This window comes from Mesoplodon bidens (genome assembly GCF_964165515.1).
Source record: "Mesoplodon bidens genome assembly, chromosome: 6".
In the NCBI taxonomy this organism is placed as follows: Eukaryota; Metazoa; Chordata; class Mammalia; order Artiodactyla; family Ziphiidae; genus Mesoplodon; species Mesoplodon bidens.
The window spans coordinates 107621644-107641925 of NC_138162.1; the positions used below are offsets into that span (position 1 = coordinate 107621644).

The 20282-nt window shown below is 43.7% G+C and overlaps 1 protein-coding gene across 4 annotated transcripts in view; it reads right to left on the reverse strand.

Annotated features, from left to right (window-relative positions):
* Positions 1–254: 254 nt before the first annotated feature.
* ADRA1A (adrenoceptor alpha 1A) overlaps positions 255–20282 on the reverse strand; it is a 100335-nt gene continuing 80307 nt past the window's right edge. For 2 of the 4 annotated variants that reach the window (XM_081238487.1, XM_081238486.1), the window contains one exon: positions 3184–8274. In XM_081238487.1, coding sequence (XP_081094613.1) covers positions 7757–8274 — 518 coding nt within the window. In that variant the 3' untranslated portion in view covers positions 3184–7756. The other 2 variants (XM_081238488.1, XR_014016208.1) reach the window with 2 other exon arrangements.

Consider the following 20282-nt stretch of genomic DNA (forward strand, 5'->3'; position numbering starts at 1 on the left):
AGAGAGGAAGGGATGAGACAGGAGACGGGAAGGCAGGGAAGGAGATGGTGAAGACAGACAGGGCCGGGAGGAGGTAAGGGACGCTGCCACACGGCGCCTGCCCCAGAGCCTTCCCTTCTGTGCCCACCACGGGCAGCGGTGCTATTACTGACTGGTCTCGATGCTCCCAGGTCCTTCCCGATCAGGTCTGCCCCTCCCCCGATCCCATGCCCCACCCCAGCGGAGTCTCATCTCTCAGCCCCGTGCAAACCCGGTCCTGGGCCAAGGGAACGGCACACATTGTTCCCCGCTGGGACAGCCTTCCTCGCTTGACTGCCCATCAGAACTGGGAGGGGCCGGGGAGGAAGCCCCGCCCACAAAGCGCCCAGCTCAGAGAAATATGGCTCCGTCATCCCAGGGGAGGTCTAAATATGTTCCCCATAGTAACGCCATTTCGAGGCTAGTTAGGTCATTTCAGACTTAAACAAAAAGGAAGAGAAGAGAAAGAGAAGGAGGCAGAGGAGAGCGCCTGCTGGTAACTAGCACCAGTCTTTTGGCTGCTGAACTCCCGTTTTGGCACCTCCTCTGGACCCCAGGTCCTCAGGAGCTCCAGGGCAGACCCTCAGAGGCCCGGGTGCCTGCGCTGTGGTGAGAAGGCCTTCCCAAGGAGCCAAGTGTGGCCCCTAAAGTCTCTGGGGACCCCCCTTCAGCAGGCTCTAGGGGGCTGGGAGGGATTTCACATTGACCTTGGCCAAATGGCTCTGACTGGCTGTTGCTTCTCTCAGAGTTGGCCAGATTGTGCTGGGGCATTTTGCCAATGAGGGGAAGGGCTGAAAGACCCCCGTGGATGCCCCTGGGCTTCTGCTGACTTGCTTGTTCTGCAGAATACAGCAGTGGGTGAGGGGATGGAAAATCACAATGACATACTAAAGTTATCTTTTCGGTGGGCAGGTCATATGGGGCAGGAGCCAGCCCTGAACATGAACTTGTCACTTGACCTAACAACTCATACAGTTTGGGAATGTTAATGTAGTCAAGTGCAGATGTGGCAATGGAATTAAAAAAAAAAAAAAGCCTGTATATTGAACACCTAAATCCACTGCTTAGCATTATTTGTACTACACTGTAAACTAGTAATAGCAGAGATCAAGGATGGTAAATTGTGGCCCATGGGCTAAATCTGGCCCATGGTCTATTTTTTGGTATAGCCTGTGAACTAAGAATGGTTTCTACATTTTTCGAGGGTTGTCCAAAAAAAAAAAAAAAATTCAAACAAAGAAGAGTGTGTAATAGATCATATGGCCCACAATGCCTAAAATATCTACTATCTAGCCATTTGCAGAAAAAGTTTGCCAATCCCTGGTGGACGTTAAATAGATTTTTATTTTTTGGTTTATCTGGGAACATCCTTCCCCGTCCCCATTTAAAACAATGCCTCTTGGAAAAATGCAACAGATGAGCTTGGAACACACCCAGATCATAAGCTGGGGGACTGTCTGTGCCTTTCTGTATTTTTTTGTACCAAGTGCAGCGCCTGGTGCAAGAGAAGAAGTGAACAGCTTGCTGATGGTGACGATCGGGGTGTATACAGTGCTCAGGCTCACTGGAAAACAAACATTCCCGAAACTCTCTCTCTGGGACCTTTCCTGAAGTCCTTAAGGTGTCAGGCACTGCTGGCTTTGTCTTACGTGTCACCCCGAGGAGCAACCCAAGAGCCCCCCACCTTGCTAATTTCCTTAGCTCTTGCCGCCTATCTAGGGAGAAACAGAATTGCCTCTGCTTGCCTTTTAGTCCGTGAGAGAACCCTAGACAAATATGCACTCAGCCCCTAGAACAATCTTGATCAGCCCAGCCGCTGGCAGAGATACAGCAGGAGAGAAGGTACAAATAGAGCTGAAAATACGGTTCAAGAGGTGAGTGAGTGAATGTCAGAGTCTCAAGAAACGCAGTGGACCTTGGGGATATTGAAAGCATCATGGAAAAAGAAGTCAGAGGCTGGATTTGAAGATATTCAAAGAAATCCTGAAACCTCACGTCACCTTTCCCCTTGTGTTTTCACATGCTAGGTAAAGATAAGAATGCCTTCCTTCTCTTTCTGCCTCACAGGGGTAACTCGAGATAGGCAAAAGTACTTTGGACCCATGTGAAATATTATATAAATAGAAGAAAATATTAAACTCATGTTGGAATTTTCTGTAGCTTCTTTTCTATCACATCGGAATGAAACTACTATATTCAGGTTTGTTTTTTTTTTTGGCTGTACGCGGGCCTCTCACTGTTGTGGCCTCTCCTGTTGCAGAGCACAGGCTCCGGACGCGCAGGCTCAGCGGCCATGGCTCATGGGCCCAGCCGCTCCGCGGCATGTGGGATCTTCCTGGAATGGGGCACGAAGCCGTGTCCCCTGCATCGGCAGGAGGACTCTCAACCACTGCGCCACCAGGGAAGCCCCTCAGGTTTTTTAATAGGTCAGTGTCTTCATTATTTTTTTCCCTGCCAAATATAGTATTAATTTGCTCTTAGATTTTTTTTTTACCTAATTAAGTATGTATTTCTTATAGTTTCACAGTAATCATTTCCAGCTCATAGCGTGCAATGTTGACTGTGATATGGAGGGAAAGTATTGTAGTAACTCCTGAGCCACAAGTATAAGAAAGACAACTATTTTGTCTTTGGAAGTGAATAAGCATCAGCTTTAGGGAAGTTCCTCGTTTATCAGTTGCTGCAATGCATTATCGAACAGCTCTGAGCAATGTCCACAGTGAGTCTTCTTCCTCCTCAACAGCCCCCTTCCAACGTCATGACCTTCCTTTTAGGTGGGAGACTCAGTAGTCCGTGTTGCAGTAGCAAAGAAGTGACATTTTCCTATATAGAACAGACAAGGTCCATCCTCAGCCCCCATGACATTTGGGTCTGGGGAAGTTTGAAAGAGGTAATGCTGATGGGATCACTGGCAAGGGCTGGTGTCCTCTGCTCAAATCCCAGCTGGCTTTCGCCAGCCCAAACCCACAACACTCATCTTGAAGGGACTTTGGAGGACCAGAGGCCATCGCTGCCATTGCGTGTTGAAGATGGCGGACCCCACAGCAGCCTGGGCTCAGCCCTGCTCCACAGCAGTTTGTAGACAAGGAGCATGGGGCCAACAGTGTTCCAACCAGGCTCGACCGGAGCTGTGTGCAGGTAGTTTCATGGTTAAAAGTCCTAGTAGTGTAAAAAGAAATCAGAGTAACAAGTGAGCATACCTCGGATGCCTCCATATTTACCACCGCTCTCTTCTTTTCAGTCTCCCTGGTTTTGCTTGAAGAATTTACTTTCCATGTGCTTGGGCTCCCTTCTCCCTTTGCTGACAAGCAGAGCTCTTAATTAAGTCAACAAGTACTCAGACACAGAGGCAGCGTCTCTTTTGGCAAGAGGATCTGAGCAGAAGCAGCCCCAGAAGCAAGTGAGAATGTTTGTCAAGCTGTGATTAAGCAGCTGTGATTAAAGAGAGAATAATTCCCTGCCCAAGCAAAGAGTTCCTAACAAGTTATCGCTCCCAGGCCATAACCGTGAAACCTATTGGGCCAGAAGGTCTGTGTGATGGTTCACTTTGAGGGATGGGAGTAGCTGGGACACTCAGGACTTAAAGCTTTCATTTGTGAAATCCAGGAACAAGAGGATGTCATCTAAGAGGCAGCCATAGCTGCCAACTGATTCTTCATTTTCAAAGATTGCCAAGGTCTCTGGCTACTCGAAGACCAGCATTCTGAACCATTTCCTCATGGTGACAGATATGAAATTCACATATTTGACACACTCTCTGGGCTTTGTGTAATTCCTGGTGAAATATCTATAATTCCTTCTCTCTCTCCAACTCAAAAAAACACTTTGTTTGGAGTACAGGTGAATGTAAGTGAGACTGCATTTGCTTTTTATTTATTTTAAATAGGGATATACTTCCTGAAAGTGTGCTGATGAATTGTGGCTGCGCGTCAATAACTTCAACACACTGCACAACGCATTTTGCATCCACAACTGTGTTTGCTGTTCTAAGCCAAGCCAGCCTCTTCTGCATTCTCTTATATGTCCATCTTCACCCAGTTGGATATAATTTGTCCTTCATGCAAAGCCTGAAGAACATTCCAGGCCATTCTCCCCTACAAAAGTGGTGCCATCTGATAGTTAGAATTATAGGCGCCAAACCCTTCCCATTACGACCTACTCTTGGGTTTGGCTGGGATGGAGATTTGGCAGCATGTTTACTGAGATTGACTGGAAGCAACTCCCAAAGAAACAAAACATTAAAAAGTGTGGGTATGGTTTATATACAATTATATACAATGCTCAGCATATACAATCCCAACTGGGGGAGCTTTGACTTTCATTACTTATGAGGCTGGGGTATTGGTGGAGATCATGTGGGCTCTAGGGTTTGGAAAACCTCGGGTCGAATCATGGTTCCTCCTTGGCCTTGGGTGAGTCCTTAGTCACATTTAACTATCAAATTTTTTATCTGTCAAATAAGAAGAATGGAATTGCTATGACATTTAGAGGCAATGGGTGCCAAATGCTCTGCCAGTGCCTGGCATACAGTAGCACCTAACCAGAAAGCCTTAAGAAAATATTTATTTACCCAAACATCACTGGCTACTATGGATGGACCAATCCAAGTAGGTGGCGAGAGCATTAGGAGCCTTAATATCTTGGGGAGCATTAGCAGATCCCAAGTGATTTATAGGCAGAAGCGGTCTTTAAATGAGACACAAGGGAGGTAAACGGAAGAAAACTTGACACGTAAAATGCTTTTCTGAAATCCCTGCAAAGGTCTGGGGAAATTCTTGAGTAAAGAGATTCAAGGTCTCTCTTAAGGCGTGCAATTTGAATTGCAGGAGAAACTCAAATTTCACCTATCCCACAATGTCAAGTTGATTTTTGGTGATGTTTAGACAATCCCAAAGCAACTGCTTTTTATAACACATTAGAGAAGATATTTTGACCACTGTTACTCTGGGTATGTTCTTCAAACTCCAAATAGAAGCAGTAAACATGTGAGTATAAATATGACGATCATTTATTTAACTGTGACAATTTTAGAGAGCTTTTGGCATGCTCAAAGGTACAGAGATTTTTGTGGATGAGTAAAAATATAACTCGTACATTGTTTATCCCACTTTGGACTAAGTCTTGGGTGACATTATCAATTTCTTGTAAAATTGGCATGTTTATACCTAATATCATGTCATGGGAAAGGAAAAAGATGTTAAAGTTAGCCTCCCTGGAGGGAGTGGGGATAGAGAAGGGTGTAGTAGACAAGTATTTATGGATAGTTTTACATGAATACAATTGTCCTGGCTTTTATCTGATGACCGAAAGATTTTCGAGTTATTTTTTTTGTTTTGTTTTCTGTTTTTTTTTTTTTTTTTTTTTCGGTACGCGGGCCTCTCACTGCTGTGGCCTCTCCCGTTGCGGAGCACAGGCTCCGGACGTGCAGGCTCAGCGGCCATGGCTCACGGGCTCAGCTGCTCCGCGGCATGTGGGATCTTCCTGGACCGGGGCACGAACCCGTGTCCCCTGCATCGGCAGGTGGACTCTCAACCACTGCGCCACCAGGGAAGCCCTCGAGTTGTTTATTTTGATTAGAAGTGGCATTAAGTCTAGCTTTCCGGTGGTCCTGAGCTTCCTAGTATCTAAAATTTAAATTTGCCTGAAGAGGTGTTCAAAGAACATCTCAAATATGGAGCCATGTTCTGCTGAAGAAAAGCTATTACCCTTCTTTTCATGGGGACACACCTCCTGTAAGGGGGAGCCTGGTAAGATTTAAAAATTCAGATCCTAAAAGAAGTTCTTCTCAACAATGAAACTGAAGTGAGGTTTGCCTAGTCAAGTCCTTCCCTGATGCCTACAGGCATAATAGGACACCTACATCTGGAAGAGCTGTCAGGAGACATACAAACAGACCAGAAGAGTCTAAAAATCCAGCCAACATCTACTGCCAGAATCCAAGTTACGAGCACAAGGCACAGTGTCTATCTGGTCAACAACGAGACACTTTCCAGAAAGGGCTGAGAAAGCAGTAACATTCTAGGTCAAAACACAACCAACAACCAAACTCAAATCCACACTCAAGGATACCTTCCAGGGCACTATGCAAAGAAATTAGCCTTTTAGAAAGATTTCAGGAAATTATCATTTTGCTGCAAGAAAAGAAGGAAAGGATGATGGGGACACTACCTTTGCTGTGAAGGTTAAATAATGGCTACAATCTGCCTTGAAATTCTTAGAGGGAATTACCCCAAATAGGGGAAAAAGGCCACAGAAATGGTCAGGAGTTTAAGACCAGTGATTCTAGTCAAGAATTATTTCAAAAACATAAATCTTCTTTTAAATTCTTATTGTGGAATGTGAAAATATTTTAATTTTTACATATAGTCACCATCTGTATCTTTGCAATATATGGAATTATTAAGGTTGACCAAATTTTGGTATACATAAAGCAAAAAACAGTGTGTTCCCCAAGTTCTTGTAAAAAGTGGGGATAGATTAAATAAACGGACTATTGGATATTTTATCAGCATAAATAGGCTTCTGTCAAAAACCATTTGCAAACTTCTGTTTCTGATGGGTTTTTGGTGACCAGAAAGCATCCTCCCAAGCTAAGCGTGTGTATCTTTCAAAGTTCTGGATCATCAGACTCATTCCAACATGTCCCATGTGCCCCGGAGACTGTGGACTTCACTCATTATGCAGTAGTGAAGCAGCTGAGAAAAAATGGGAGTCGTGATGTGCCTTTCAAAATATTATAAGCTCTGGTTTTTCATAATGGAATTCTGGAAAAGGTAAGTGATTTGCCAAGAAAAGCCTTTCTAGGCCATGTTGAAAAGGCTGTGGAGTAATTTTGCAGCCTCTATCTTAGCATGAAATTAGCATACCCCAACCCAACCTCTTGATCTTTAAATATGTTACACAAGAAGCCTTCTTCCACCTGATCTTTGAGCCACTTAATGGAATTCTGTCCGTAGAAGTCAAGTTGAAAAATTGACCCTCATATTTACTGTCTTCCATTAGGAAAAGCCGTCTTTCCCCGACTGGTTCTTTGAACTCTTTCTAGACCCAAGTGTAGGTGATGTGCCTCCATTATATCAGAGACATAATGCGTGCCCCTCACTCTCATCCTTAGGGAATCAGAAGCAGTCACATTATAGCCAAAGGTAACTCTCACTGTCAAGTTTCACCCAAGCCGAGAAACTGGATGTGTCAGAAATGGTGGAGTTTAAAACTTGCTCTAAAAATAACGTGTCTGGATACCGGCCACCATCTTAAGGCTCTTCCTCTCCAGGCCCTTTCCCCGTAAAAACCCAAAGTGGTTCTCAGTAAGTTTAGCCTGGAAATAAAATCCCCTCACTCCATCAAGAAATAGCTCCAAACTTGGAGTGCGTGCTCAAAATATTCATGATGAAATCATAATCCTATATTTATAGTCTTTTGGATTGTGTATGAAATTCTGTTTCCCATGGTGTTTTTCGTTGAAAGGGCCAGACATGGAAAGCGGGCTCAGAGGATGACCCAGAGAGCATCAGCCTCAAGGAAATGCTGTTTATCATCATTGTGAATGGGATGGTTGTGTGACATCCTCCCTCTTCCCTAAGCCCTACCCACTGCCCAAGAGTGGGGTCTCCTCCCCAGCCCATTCCTGGTTTAATGGTCCTGTCTCATCATCCACAAAATGTGAACTGGCCTTCCCAGTAGGAAGTGGAGTGGGTGCCTAAGATCATGCCCCTGTCCTTCTGATCTTTCCTGTCCTCTAGACATCCTCCCCATTTTCACTGAGGGAGATGGTATGGATCTTAATGGTTGGAATTTGATGATTCTCTCCATGGCTGGGTGTCGAGGGCCCCATGCAGCAGCAGACCTGCAAAAAGCTTTTACTTCTCACCCGGGCAGTGGTGCAGGCTGATTGGTCTTTGGGCACTGTAATCCTGGCAGATCCACGGGGCAGGGAAGAGAAAAATTTCCATTCACAGACCCCATCCGTCTTGGAGATCTTATAGAAGGTCTCTCCGGATCCCACTGGAATGCGCACCAGGTCCTTGTGCTGCCCCTCCAGGGCATGGCTGGGTGGGTGCAGAGTATAGCCCAGAGCATATTTGGAAGACTGCTTTCGGTGCAGACACTGGATTCTCAAGACATTCTGAAAGGCCTTTTTAAACTCTTGACTGGAGCATGGGTATATAATGGGGTTGATGCAGCTGTTTAGGTATCCGAGCCAAAATGCTATTTTAAAAACTGTTTCTGAGGGCCTGAAATCAGGAAAGAAAGACCCTGGAAGAAAGCACACAGATTCATACATGTTATTTGCAAGCCAACGGGCCAATTGGTTAGGAAAGTAAAGCAAACCAACCAACAAACACCTTATTATATCTTTAAAAAGTTTCAAATGATTCCCAATGCATTTGAGTTTTCACATTTGACTGATTGTCCCCTAGGAATGTAACCCTTTGGTAATATCCTCAAAGTCCATTCTCACTTGGTCCACATGTGCAATATTATTTAAGGGAAAAGACCCAAAGGGTTAGGGCTGTGCTGGATCTTAGTGATAAAACATTACTTGGTGTCTGCTATAAAGCTTTAAAAAATGAAAACATGAAATTTAGGCTGAGTCTACATATGCAAATTGTTTCTCCTGAATTTAAAAATAAGTTGAAATCCATTCAAAAAGTCATAATAAAATAGGGTTACCTGAATGTTCCCTTTGTTCTTTGATGCAGTATTATACAGGCACGGCCTAAATAATTATGAATGCTTTCTCTCCTGAATATTGGAGTTGTATATTTTAATGAGAATCCCAAATTTATAAAATATTGACTTGGCCAACTTTGGCCAATTATTTTTGATTATTTTCCTTTGATGATGCCTTTTGACATTACAGTATACTTGTCTGCTCAAAATACTCCAGTAGCAACCAAATGCTTGTCAATAGGTTGACATGCAGTGTCCTCCACAGTGCTAAACCTACTCTAGATTTCTAACATTAATACTTCCACTCTAAGCAGACTCACTACAAAGTTTTCTCCAGATCATTGCTCATGTTTTTTGTTCTCTTAAGTTGGGTCCAGATGTCTAAAATGCTCTTTCCTGTCCTCTTCACCTATTTTAGGTGATTTAGGTGAAATCCACTAATTTACACAGCAGGGATCAAGTTTCAGGCGTCTTTACATCTTATGTGGTCACTATCTCATAGCTCTTGGAAGCAGAATGGCAAAAGCATGGAACCCTAAAGCAGGAACTGTCTTAGAGGTTATTTTATTCAATTATTCAATTTCCAAATTAAAAAAATGCTGATTAAAGTGGCTGTCACAAACTTAATAGCTACAGTACTAACATAGTGATGGATAAAGAGATATAGAACTCCAAGCCCAGTGTTCTTTATTCTCTGCACAACTTTTTTCTTTTGCCTCAGCCGAATAAAGGTCTTGATTTTATGTCTTTCTTTTTGTCTCTGCTCTAGAGACCCATCAGAGTCATGACAAATTGATGGGTAGGCTTAAAAGTCTACTCTGCCAAGCAATGCCCTGAAATTTTGCAGAGAATCTCATAAATATAAACAAAGAATAAAGTTAAATATTGCAGAGCCAGAGAAGGCAAAATGGTACAGTGATTAATGAGAGCATTTTTTTAAATCTCTGAAACACACTCCCTGATAAATTCAGTGTGTCTCAAAGAAATTAAAACACACACACACACACACAAACACACACGCAGATGATGATGCTAAGTGAGAAAGCATTATTCTTTAGCTCCAAAGCTTTTAACATTTTTAACATAATTTTTAACATAATTATAAGTTACTCATATGAAATGTCTGGTTTGGAACAGGCTAAATACTTTACATACAATTTAATCATCATTAGTAACATCAAGAGTTACATGATTCCTACTGTATAGCACAGGGAACTCTACTCAATACTCTGTAATGACCTATATGGGAAAAGAATCTAAAAACGAGTGGATATATGTATATGTATAACTGATGCACTTTGCTGTACAGCAGAAACTAACAACATTGTAAATCAACTAGACTCCAATAAAAATTTTTAAAAAGTTATATGATTCGTATCAACATCCCCATTTTACAAATGAAGAAACTGGTTTAATGAGATTGAATAATTCAACTAAAGTCACTCAGCAGATGGTTACTGGTAGAGCTGGGATTTGAAATTGGGAAGTCTGACTTTGGGGCCTATGTTCCTTTATCGAGTCTCAAAATATATTAGAATAATACATCTCTAGGGAATGAGGATGGTGTGTAGAGAATGATGAGGTGTACAGTTGGGGGTGTTAAATTGGAAAGATGTTTCTTCAAACTTAAGCAGAGAGGTGAAGAAAGCAGCCAATACCCACATGAATGGTGGTTTTGTGTGAATGTAGTCAGTTCCAGAAAAAATTCATCTTAATGATGATGCTTATATGTTGTCCAATATTTCTTCCTGATAGTAACAGTGACAGGATTAGGGGAACCTACTTCACAAGGCAGGCCTTGGCTCAGGCTTAATGAGAATATGTGAGAAGGGCATGCCCCAAGTTACCTTGTCTTGGAGTTTCACTATTCTGTAAATCAGCTAGAGAGGGAAGTGTATTTCCCTTATTTGAAGAGCTTAAATTAAAAGAAAAAAAAAACCACATGAATTCTGAATGTGAATGCTAGTGAGGTGATTTGGGGTCCTTAGAATTTCCCACAATTCCTTCAGGGACACTCTTTGTGCTCACAGAGCCCCGTTCTGCATTCAGACATCTCAACATTTCCTTTTAGTCCTTTTCCTCCCATTCTTCTTCTCTCCTTCAAGGCCCCCTTAATGCCAGGTCTGGCCGACCCAGCACCAAGTCACTCTGGCCTTCCTGTTGTGTCCACAGCTTCAGAGGTAAGTACTGGTCCTTTCCCTCATGTGCCCTGCTCAAAACACCCATTTCCTCACTGCAGCTGAGGTATAGGGTGAGAAAGGAGATGGTTAAAATGAATTTACACTAAGATTTGAAAGTCAGATAGTCCAGCTCTAACCCTGCAGGAATACTGTGTTGCTAATCCAAGCAAATCTCTCGATTTTTGGCTTTTCAGATAGTGAATGGGAGAGTCTTCTGGCCAGAGGCTTCCCCATAAATGAAACCACGTGGTTTATCCCAGCAGGTGTCTGACAGCATGTAGATGTGTTTAAACCTAGCACGATCTGCCCACTCCCAATCTGATGATCCCACAGGGGTGGATCATGGGACCCACTTCTCCTGCCTGCTGTGTTCATCCTCCCTTGGGGGTGATTCTCTCTTGGCAGCTCCCAGCTGGGGTTAAGAGAGAGACTCATAACTGTGCTTCCTTCAGAGGCTTTCCAAAAGTTAAGAAAAGGCAGCACAAGGCTGTTTCCATCCTTGTTTATATTATTCACATCTTTAGATATCTTCCTTCCCTTCATTTTTCCTCTCCTAGGAAGAGAAGATTGAGCCGGGATCAGGCTTGGAAAAGAGTTGTTGCCTCCTGGTCCCGATCGGGGTGTGCTCATCTTGGTATCCACTTCCCTGCCCAAATCTTTCCACTCAGGCACCATCTCCTCTGAGCTCCTCACAATTTCTATTCCCAACCTCACTTTCTTCTCAGATCCCTCTCTTCTTGATGATGATGGTGTTTTTTAGACTAGGAAGGCAGCTGGACCATGCTTCTCTCTGTCGTCCACCCATCATGGCATGGAGCACCAGGGTTGAACCTGCCTGGCTTAGGGATGGGCACCTCAGACCCAGTCACTAGGTTGTGAACTCCCTCTGAGTTGGTACCATGTCAGTTTTGCTTGCTCATGGAGCTCCAGAACCCAGCACACTGCTGGTATCTCAAAGGCATCCTTCTAGTTTTTGCTGAATGAATAGCCGATTCCTTGAATGACCTACCGAATGAATGAACGATCCTCCCCATGACTCTGCTTCACAGTGTGGCCTGGTTTCGGCTGTGCCTGGGTCATAGCTCTTATTTCTCTTCCTGCCCCTGTCTTCCTTCTGTTGTCTCTTTCTTTTTTCTTCAACCCAGTTTCTGCTCAAACCTCTGCTGTTCTCTGGGCTGTTATTACACTATTTTATTTTTCCATGCTGCATCACCTGGTGTCTACCGCTCTAGTTTTTCTCACCATGCTTCATAGGAAGAGCCAGACTTTTGAATTATCCACAGAAGCATAAGGTCTCCTATTTTTCTTGTCACCGTAGGTATGTTGTGCTCTTCAACAACTTCTGTCCAGACTCTGGACAGCTTCAAGAGGAGCAAATAGCTTCCAGCTTAATTCCCAGGAACCCCTCGCCCTGCAGGCCCGGTTATCCTTTGCATATGAATTTGCCTCATTTAATTCTTGAGCTTTGTCCATTCATCAGATGATGGACACTTAGGTTGTTTCCATCTCTGGGCTATTGTAAATAGAGCTGCAATGAACATTTTGGTACATGACTCTTTTTGAATTATGGTTTTCTCAGGGTATATGCCCAGTAGTGGGATTGCTGGGTCATATGGTAGTTCTATTTGTAGTTTTTTAAGGAACCTCCATACTGTTCTCCATAGTGGCTGTACCAATTCACATTCCCACCAGCAGGGCAAGAGTGTTCCCTTTTCTCCACACTCTCTCCAGCATTTATTGTTTCTAGATTTTTTGATGATGGCCATTCTGAGTGGTGTGAGATGATATCTCATTGTAGTTTTGATCTGCATTTCTCAATGCAATATTACGCAGCCATAAAAAGAAACGAAATTGAGCTATTTGTTATGAGGTGGATAGACCTAGAGTCTGTCATACGGAGTGAAGTAAGTCAGAAAAAGAAAGACAAATACCGTATGCTAACACATATATATGGAATTTAAGAAAAAAAAATGTCATGAAGAACCTAGGGGTAAAACAGGAATAAAGACACAGTCCTACTTGAGAATGGACTTGAGGATATGGGGAGGGGGAAGGGTAAGCTGTGACAAAGTGAGAGAGAGGCATGGACATATATACACTACCACTTCTAAGGTAGATAGCTAGTGGGAAGTAGCCGCATAGCACAGGGAGATCAGCTCGGTGCTTTGTGACCGACTGGAGGGGTGGGATAGGGAGGGTAGGAGGGAGGGAGATGCAAGAGGGAAGGGATATGGGAACAGATGTATATGTATAACTGATTCACTTTGTTATAAAGCAGAAACTAATACACCATTGTGAAGCAATTATACTCCAATAAAGTTGTAAAAAAAAAATTCTTGAGCTTTGGAAAATCCCCAAGGCCCTGGGGACTCTTCCCTTCACTGAGTTTTCCTCCACGATTTGATCCTGCTGCAGAATTTCTGACTCTTCTTTTCAGGACCCTCTAAACTCCCTGATCGACTAAAACTTGGACAGACTGAGATGGGCAGAGCATGAATTTATCCATGAACACCATCAACATCTTCACCCTTGGAGAGTCAAAATCTTGGCTTCCATTGTCAAGGTCCCTAGATTCCAATGAGAAATTGAAACTGATGTGTTTGAAGGATGCCACTTAAGTCTCATCACTTGATGTCCCCTCCCTTGGAAGCATTTGACTTTTTTTTCTGATCTGGGGCTTATCTGTAGGCTTATGATGGTGGACACTGGGGACCATCTTAGTGAAGGCTGTGCCACTAGAGTCACATTTTAGCTACAAAGTTACAGCAAAATTTGCTCTCAATGCCCCCAATACAAAGAAAACCATTTTCCGGCCAGTGTTGGTCTCCTAAGTGAGCTTTCTCCACCAGTGTTCCAGTTCACTCTAAAACACAGTGAGGATAAAAATGGAGTTCTCAAATTCCAACCCAGCACTGGTAATAGAAGGTTCCTCTTCAGCTTAGCTCTTGCAGAATCAGGGGACTCCGTATGGAAGCAGAAAACCATGAGTCAGTCTTCTGGGTTCTAACCTCCCAACTTCTAAGCTTCCTTTCACCTACCTGAAAACTTGACATCTTAATGACAACCTTGAGAGACATTGGGTTTCGACAAACCCTAATTAGCTGGAGTCACAGAATGCTAGGGTGTGAAGAGTGGCAGAAACCTAGCAGGCACTGTCAACCTGTCCTATGCAGATGAAGATAGTATGGATGGGAAGGGAAAGTGGTTTCCACAAAATCATCTGCTCATCTGTGGTCCAGTCAGAATGAGACCCAGACTCTGTTCTGCTTCCCCCATTTCTGCTCTTGATCTTGTGCACCACGTGGCAACCCCAGAGTGGCTGGGAAGTGTTAATGGCAATATGTCCAGCTGTGGTCACAAGATGACAACAGGTTCTGCAGCAATGATGAGAAAGAAGGGGGAGGAGAGTAGTATCATCAATAACTACCTCATTTAAAAAAGTTGTACTGTTCAAACACTGGAAAAAAAAAACAGTGGGTGAGGATCTTGGAAGGGCTTATCTGAAGGGTATCACATTCTGAAGACTGGAGTTTAAATGACTCCAATTTAAAAAAAAAAAGGACTCCAAAGCAGAAGCTAATGCTATGTGACCATAGGAGACAATAACCCTTCATCGTTTCTCTTTGTCCAACCAGTAGTCTCTCCATATGTCTGGTACCAGTCCAATGTGGCCGGTATACCTCTAATGAACAGGGGAGAGACACAAGCTGGTACACAAATAGGTGGCCAGTTCCCCAGGCCAAGGAGCTCCAGTGCCAAGCAATATTCAGGCCAGATCAGTTGGCATCTTCTGGCCAGGAAAAAAGTTCTGCCCATGGATGTAATCCCAGAGAAAAGCTGTTGGAATCAGAGTAGGAGCACAGACAGACCCAAGTTTATTGTCATCCTGGAGTCTACCAGATGCCTCCATGTTTGGCTGCTGATTTCCCTGTGTCACAGTCACTTGCCTGAGCCCTCCTGAGGTTTATCCAGGGGCCACACTTGGGCAATTCTCAACCAGACAAGAATATTTAGGTTAGCTACCTGGAATGGTGGTCAGAAATCTCTAAGAATGCTGACCGGATTAACCGCAGACTAGAACCCTAGGCTCTCAACCCAAGATTCATGGATAGACTTCCCATGAAATGAAATACAGTCTGTGTATGAACAGAGGTTTTTCTGAGAACAGGAATTCAGCTTTTGTCAGCTGCACACAGTGGTCTTGGAGACGCAAAAGATGGCTGAGCCTGCCTCCCGGCTACTGAGCAAAAGCTGAACCTCTGGCTGGTGCACGTCACTTAGCCCATATGTCCTGATAAGAGCATCCAGCTTACCAACATGGTAAGAGGATGCCAGTTTACACCTCTTTAGAAGGACCTGATCTTTTCTTCTAGTTAACTGGGACTTGAAATAGCACAGCTCTCATCTTGTGCCTCTGAGGGCAGTCATCGGATTGCTCCCTGGAGAGAGTTAATATGTTGGGTCTTTTCTGAACTTTCTGGAGGGAAACTTGAATAGTAATCAAGGTGAGGAAGGATGGTGTGGGAGGGTGTAGTGAGCAGGGGAAGAGAGGCACATTGTTTGCTGGGTATATAGCGTTGAACAGAACAAATCTGGAGCACTGTGGGGACCCAGTGGAGGATGGGAGCACTGCCCCTTTTCTCTTTTTCTGGGGACGGAGGCATATCAGCCTATGGTTACTGTTGTCAAAAACCACTGCTTCTTCCAACCATGGTGGGTAAAAAGGTCAGTTGGGGAGACATTTTCTCATACCTCATACTTCTGCAAGTGGGAGACATTCTTCATGGGATCTTTCTGGCTGGTCAAGTGTAATTCTGCAGAATCAGGGATTTTATCCTAGAGGAGTCAAAGCTGCTCGAAGTAAAGCTCTTCAAAGAGTTCCTCCCTCCAGTTACCGAAGCCCCAAACAGTATTTCTCCTTTTAGCAAAGAGGACTGTGTCTCCCAGAACATGCATGTGAGGCCCCCGAACCCACGATGACTCGGGAGAGAATGACTCTGACCCAGGTGCACTCGACTCACCATGTACATTTCCGTAGAAGCCTTCTTTGTGTTGCCTGTTTCCTTTTGAAATGAATACATAATTCAAACGATTTCAACAGATTGCAAGATATTTTTCTCCTTTACTTAACAAAATATATTTTGATTCAGGAAAACAATAGTAATTAAGTCACGTGTTCTTTTGTAGGTTGTTTCCTCAAAAGCAATCTCCTTTCATAAACAACTTATTTTCCAAACTTTGCCTTTTTTCATTAAGGTCACCATTGTTTCATGAGTCTCACATTAGAAGTATCTTCTTATCATCTCTACAAAAGCTTTCTCCTACCACCCAGTGTAAAGAAGAGGCATCCTCAAGCGTACACCTGTGAGCATGGTTTATTTCTTTCATGGAGTGTAAGATTTCTTTTTTTTTTTCTTTCAAAAAATTTTTCTTTTTCCTTTTTCTTGTGATGAGGATGTTTAAGATCTACCCTCTTAGCAAATTGCAAATATGCTACTGCATTATTAACTATAGTTACCATGCTGTACGTTATATTCCCAGGACTTATTTGTTTTATAACTGGAAGTTTGTTATCTTTTGATCCATTCACCCATTTCATACCCTATAAGTCGTCTTGTTTACTTGTTTTCTTTGACAGTCTCATTCTCCAGAGTGTCTAATAAGCACTCCAGTGGTTTTCTTTTGGAAAACTAAAACTGTCAAAAATGATACCCAAGTCTGTGCCAGGAGGGATGATTAAAGAAATCTGTGGGGAGATGGCCAGAAGGGAAGAGAGCAGATTGAAAGGGGGGAACTCGAGGTCCTAGGTTAGGTTTTAGGGAAAACATCCTGATATCCATCCTGGAGATCTGTGTCTTCTGGAGGGAAAGAAGGCCTGGGAGGAGAAATCCCAGGGCTCTTGTCATGAGACACACCTGTGTAGAGGCATGTGTGACACTCTGAGGCCCAATGACAGTGAGTCACACTGAGTGGGAATGGCATTTGCTCTTCTGTGGTCCAGGCTGCTGGTGGCTCCAGGGCACCCGTGCTCCTTGGCAACGTGGGGGCTTCACACACGCACATCTAGGGCCTAAAGTGCTATGGCAGACGTCATCTGGTCACATCCAAGGGGACGGGACAGAAAGCAGTGGAAGCCATGAGGGAAAATTCCCAGAAACAACCAAAGGAAGGGGAGGTTTTTCAAGGGGATAAGGGAACCTCATAATAGTGAGATCGGCCAAGATATGTGTTGTACATGATCTTTTTGTTGCTGATAAGATCAAGTTCAAGCTCATCACCTTGTCATTCCAGGCCCTTCATCATTTGGTTTCACCAGCCTTAACACGACATTCTCTCCCGTTATTCATTCACTTAACAAGTAATTTGCTTAGTGCCTTCTACGAGACAGGCGCTGTTGTAGACATTGGAGATAGAACGATCAGGAAAATGCACAAGATTTCTGCCCTTGGAGTTTACATTTTATAAGTATTTCCAATAAATGCCTGTTGAACTGAATTGTGAATTTCCAACAGCAAGGCTATCTTCTTGCCATGGTTGACTTTTCACTGTAACTCTGTTAATCCACCAAGGTGACTATGGCCTCTGCTCTCATGGTTGTCACCTTCATTCTCCTGCTCCTCTCTCAGTGACCTGTCCCTCTCCCCTAGTCAAACTTGGATTCATTCAAAATCTCTGTCTTCAAAATTGTGCTTAAAATCCAGCTCATCCATGAACCTTTCCTTCTTGATAGTGTAACTTGTGTTCTCACCTCCCCTAAGCATTCAACTTTAATTCCTTCTCTCTGTATAGCACTCGTCACCATCTTCTATGCTTATTTCTTCTTTGTCCCTTTCCTTGAATATGAACTCCTTGAAGGCAGAGGTGTTATTTTATTTTATTTTATTTTATTTTTTTGCGGTTCGCGGGCCTCTCACTGTCGTGGCCTCTCCCGTTGCGGAGCACAGGCTCCGGACGTGCAGGCTCAGCAGCCATGGCTCATGGGCCCAGCCGCTCCGCGGCATGTGGGATCTTCCTGGACCGGGGCACGAACGCATGTCCCCTGCATCGGCAGGCGGACTCTCAACCACTGCGCCACCAGGGAAGCCCAAGGCAGAGGGTTTTGTCTTTTCATTTCACTGCTATGTCCGCGATGCCAACAACAGTTTATAACGTATAGTAAGGCTCACAACAAATACTGTTGAACAGATAAGACAATCCTTATTTTTAATGTCTCTCTAAAGACACATACTACTCCTATCCTTCATTTAAATTTCCTTCGGTGATGAACAAAATTCTCAGTAAATGTGTATCAAATCAATGGATGACATTTGTTGATGGGAGAAAATGACATTTTGTATAAAACTCCTGCTTCAGCCACTTAAAGCTGGAAATACACTCTTAAATGGAGAAAGAGAGCCTGTCTTCACTCCCATTCCAGCACTTTATCTTCCCGATCTTCAAGACACTCATATTTACACAGAAATAAAACCAGTCTACAAATTAATTTTATACAGCTAAGTTGTAGGCACTTCATCAAATGATTCCTTCCAGTACTTATAAAGACATTTTATAGGGCCCTGTAGGGAAGGTCAGAGCCTGTCCTTATGTGAATCCAAGGCCAAACACCACAAATCCGAAGCAGTGACAGAAACAACCAAAATCGGTCACCCAGGGAGGAAGCATGGGAGTTCCTCACGATGATGTGCCTTCATGTCCAGCTTAAAGGCTACTGCAGGCTCTGTTCCAGAGTCTGGTCACCAGGGACATGGGGGAGCTGGCCATGTAAGAGGTGAGAGGTGAGAGGTAAGAGGTGAACAGGGGAGCCAGCAGGGACTGTTGACTCTGGACTGATGGTAAAGATACGGAATCTGAGTTCTCTGGACAAGTCCCTACTTGGAAATGACATCCCAGGTCCTCTCACTGGCCACTGGGTCACCCAGGGGCATGTCCCCTGATGCTGTAGGCCTCCTCCAGGAATGTCATCTAGTTCAGTTCAAGGTAGAATACGAAAAACACTTGGATCTCCACCGGGAGCTCCTGCACATCCCCTTCCCCTGCCTGGGTTACACCAGGGATAGGGGTTGCCTTTGGCCCCTGCTACTTCTCCCCAGCCCTAGACTCAAGCTGGACGAGCCCAGCAGAATGCCTGACCTCCATCAATAGCACAGAGAGATCAGCTCGGTGGTTTGTGACCACCTAGAGGGGTGGGATAGGGAGGGTGGGAGGGAGGGAGACGCAAGAGGGAAGAGATATGGGGATATATGTATATGTACAGCTGATTCACTTTGTTATAAAGCAGAAACTAACACACCATTGTAAAGCAATTATACTCCAATAAAGATGTTAAAAAAAAGCAGATGATATTCAAACTGACATAACATACACGCATAGGCATTTTACTAGCTTATTTTTCCAAATAAAAGGTGCTTTTGGGGAAGCTGTAATCTGACTTCTAAATATAACTGGGCAAACTAATTTTAAAATGCAGAACAGGGTTGGGAAAATTTACTTTTTAATTTTAAAAAACAATAGAGTATTGCCCTGTTTTGATTATAGACACCTTTGAAAAAAAGAAATGACTATGCCTCCATCTTTCATAATAAATGCAATGCCGAGACATCTCAGTTTTGCTTGCAGGAGACATTCTCATTCTTTTCCAACTTAACCAAGCCTTTTGCAGTCTCAACTGAGAACTGTCTGACACTCTAAGGGGAAAGATAGAGGTCAGGGAAGCTCATCCATTTCCATGGTTTCGATTTCTTTTTTTGCCTTGATGAATTCTCCGATCTCTATCCTGAGACCCTATCTGGCTCCTAAGCTCCAGTTCTGTGTATACAACTATTACCAGACATTTTTCCTGATGTTCCCAAACCATTTCATCCTTAACATAACCAAACTGAGTTCACTGTCTCTCACAAAACCTACTCTTTCTTCTCTGGTCCATCCTCAGTAGATGGCACCCCTTCCTCTTGGTTGTCCTAGCCAGAAACCCACTGTCATCCTCAACCCTTCACTCTCCCAACTCTTCCACTCCATCCAGCCACCCAGTGCAGACCACAGAGCCTTCATTCTTCTTGTCACCATCCATCCTAGTTCAGGCCACCATCATTTCTAGCTAGGATTCCACATCAGCTTACTAACTAAGCTTCCTGATTCTCATCTCACTGCTTTCCAACCTACTTTCACATTGTAGCCAGAGAGCGTCTGAGAAAACAAAGCTGATTTTATCTTCCTTGATTAAATCATTTCAGTGACTCCTCACTGCATTCAAGATCCAGCACAAATTCTGTACTAGGACTTATTAGGTTCATGGGTCTGGGAGAGTGAAAATCCACTTTGCTAGATAACTAGTTAGTAGACTATGGTGATCCCAGCGCCATTCAAAGACTCTAATTAGTATTATAGACAAGTAGAAAATTATAACCAACAGGA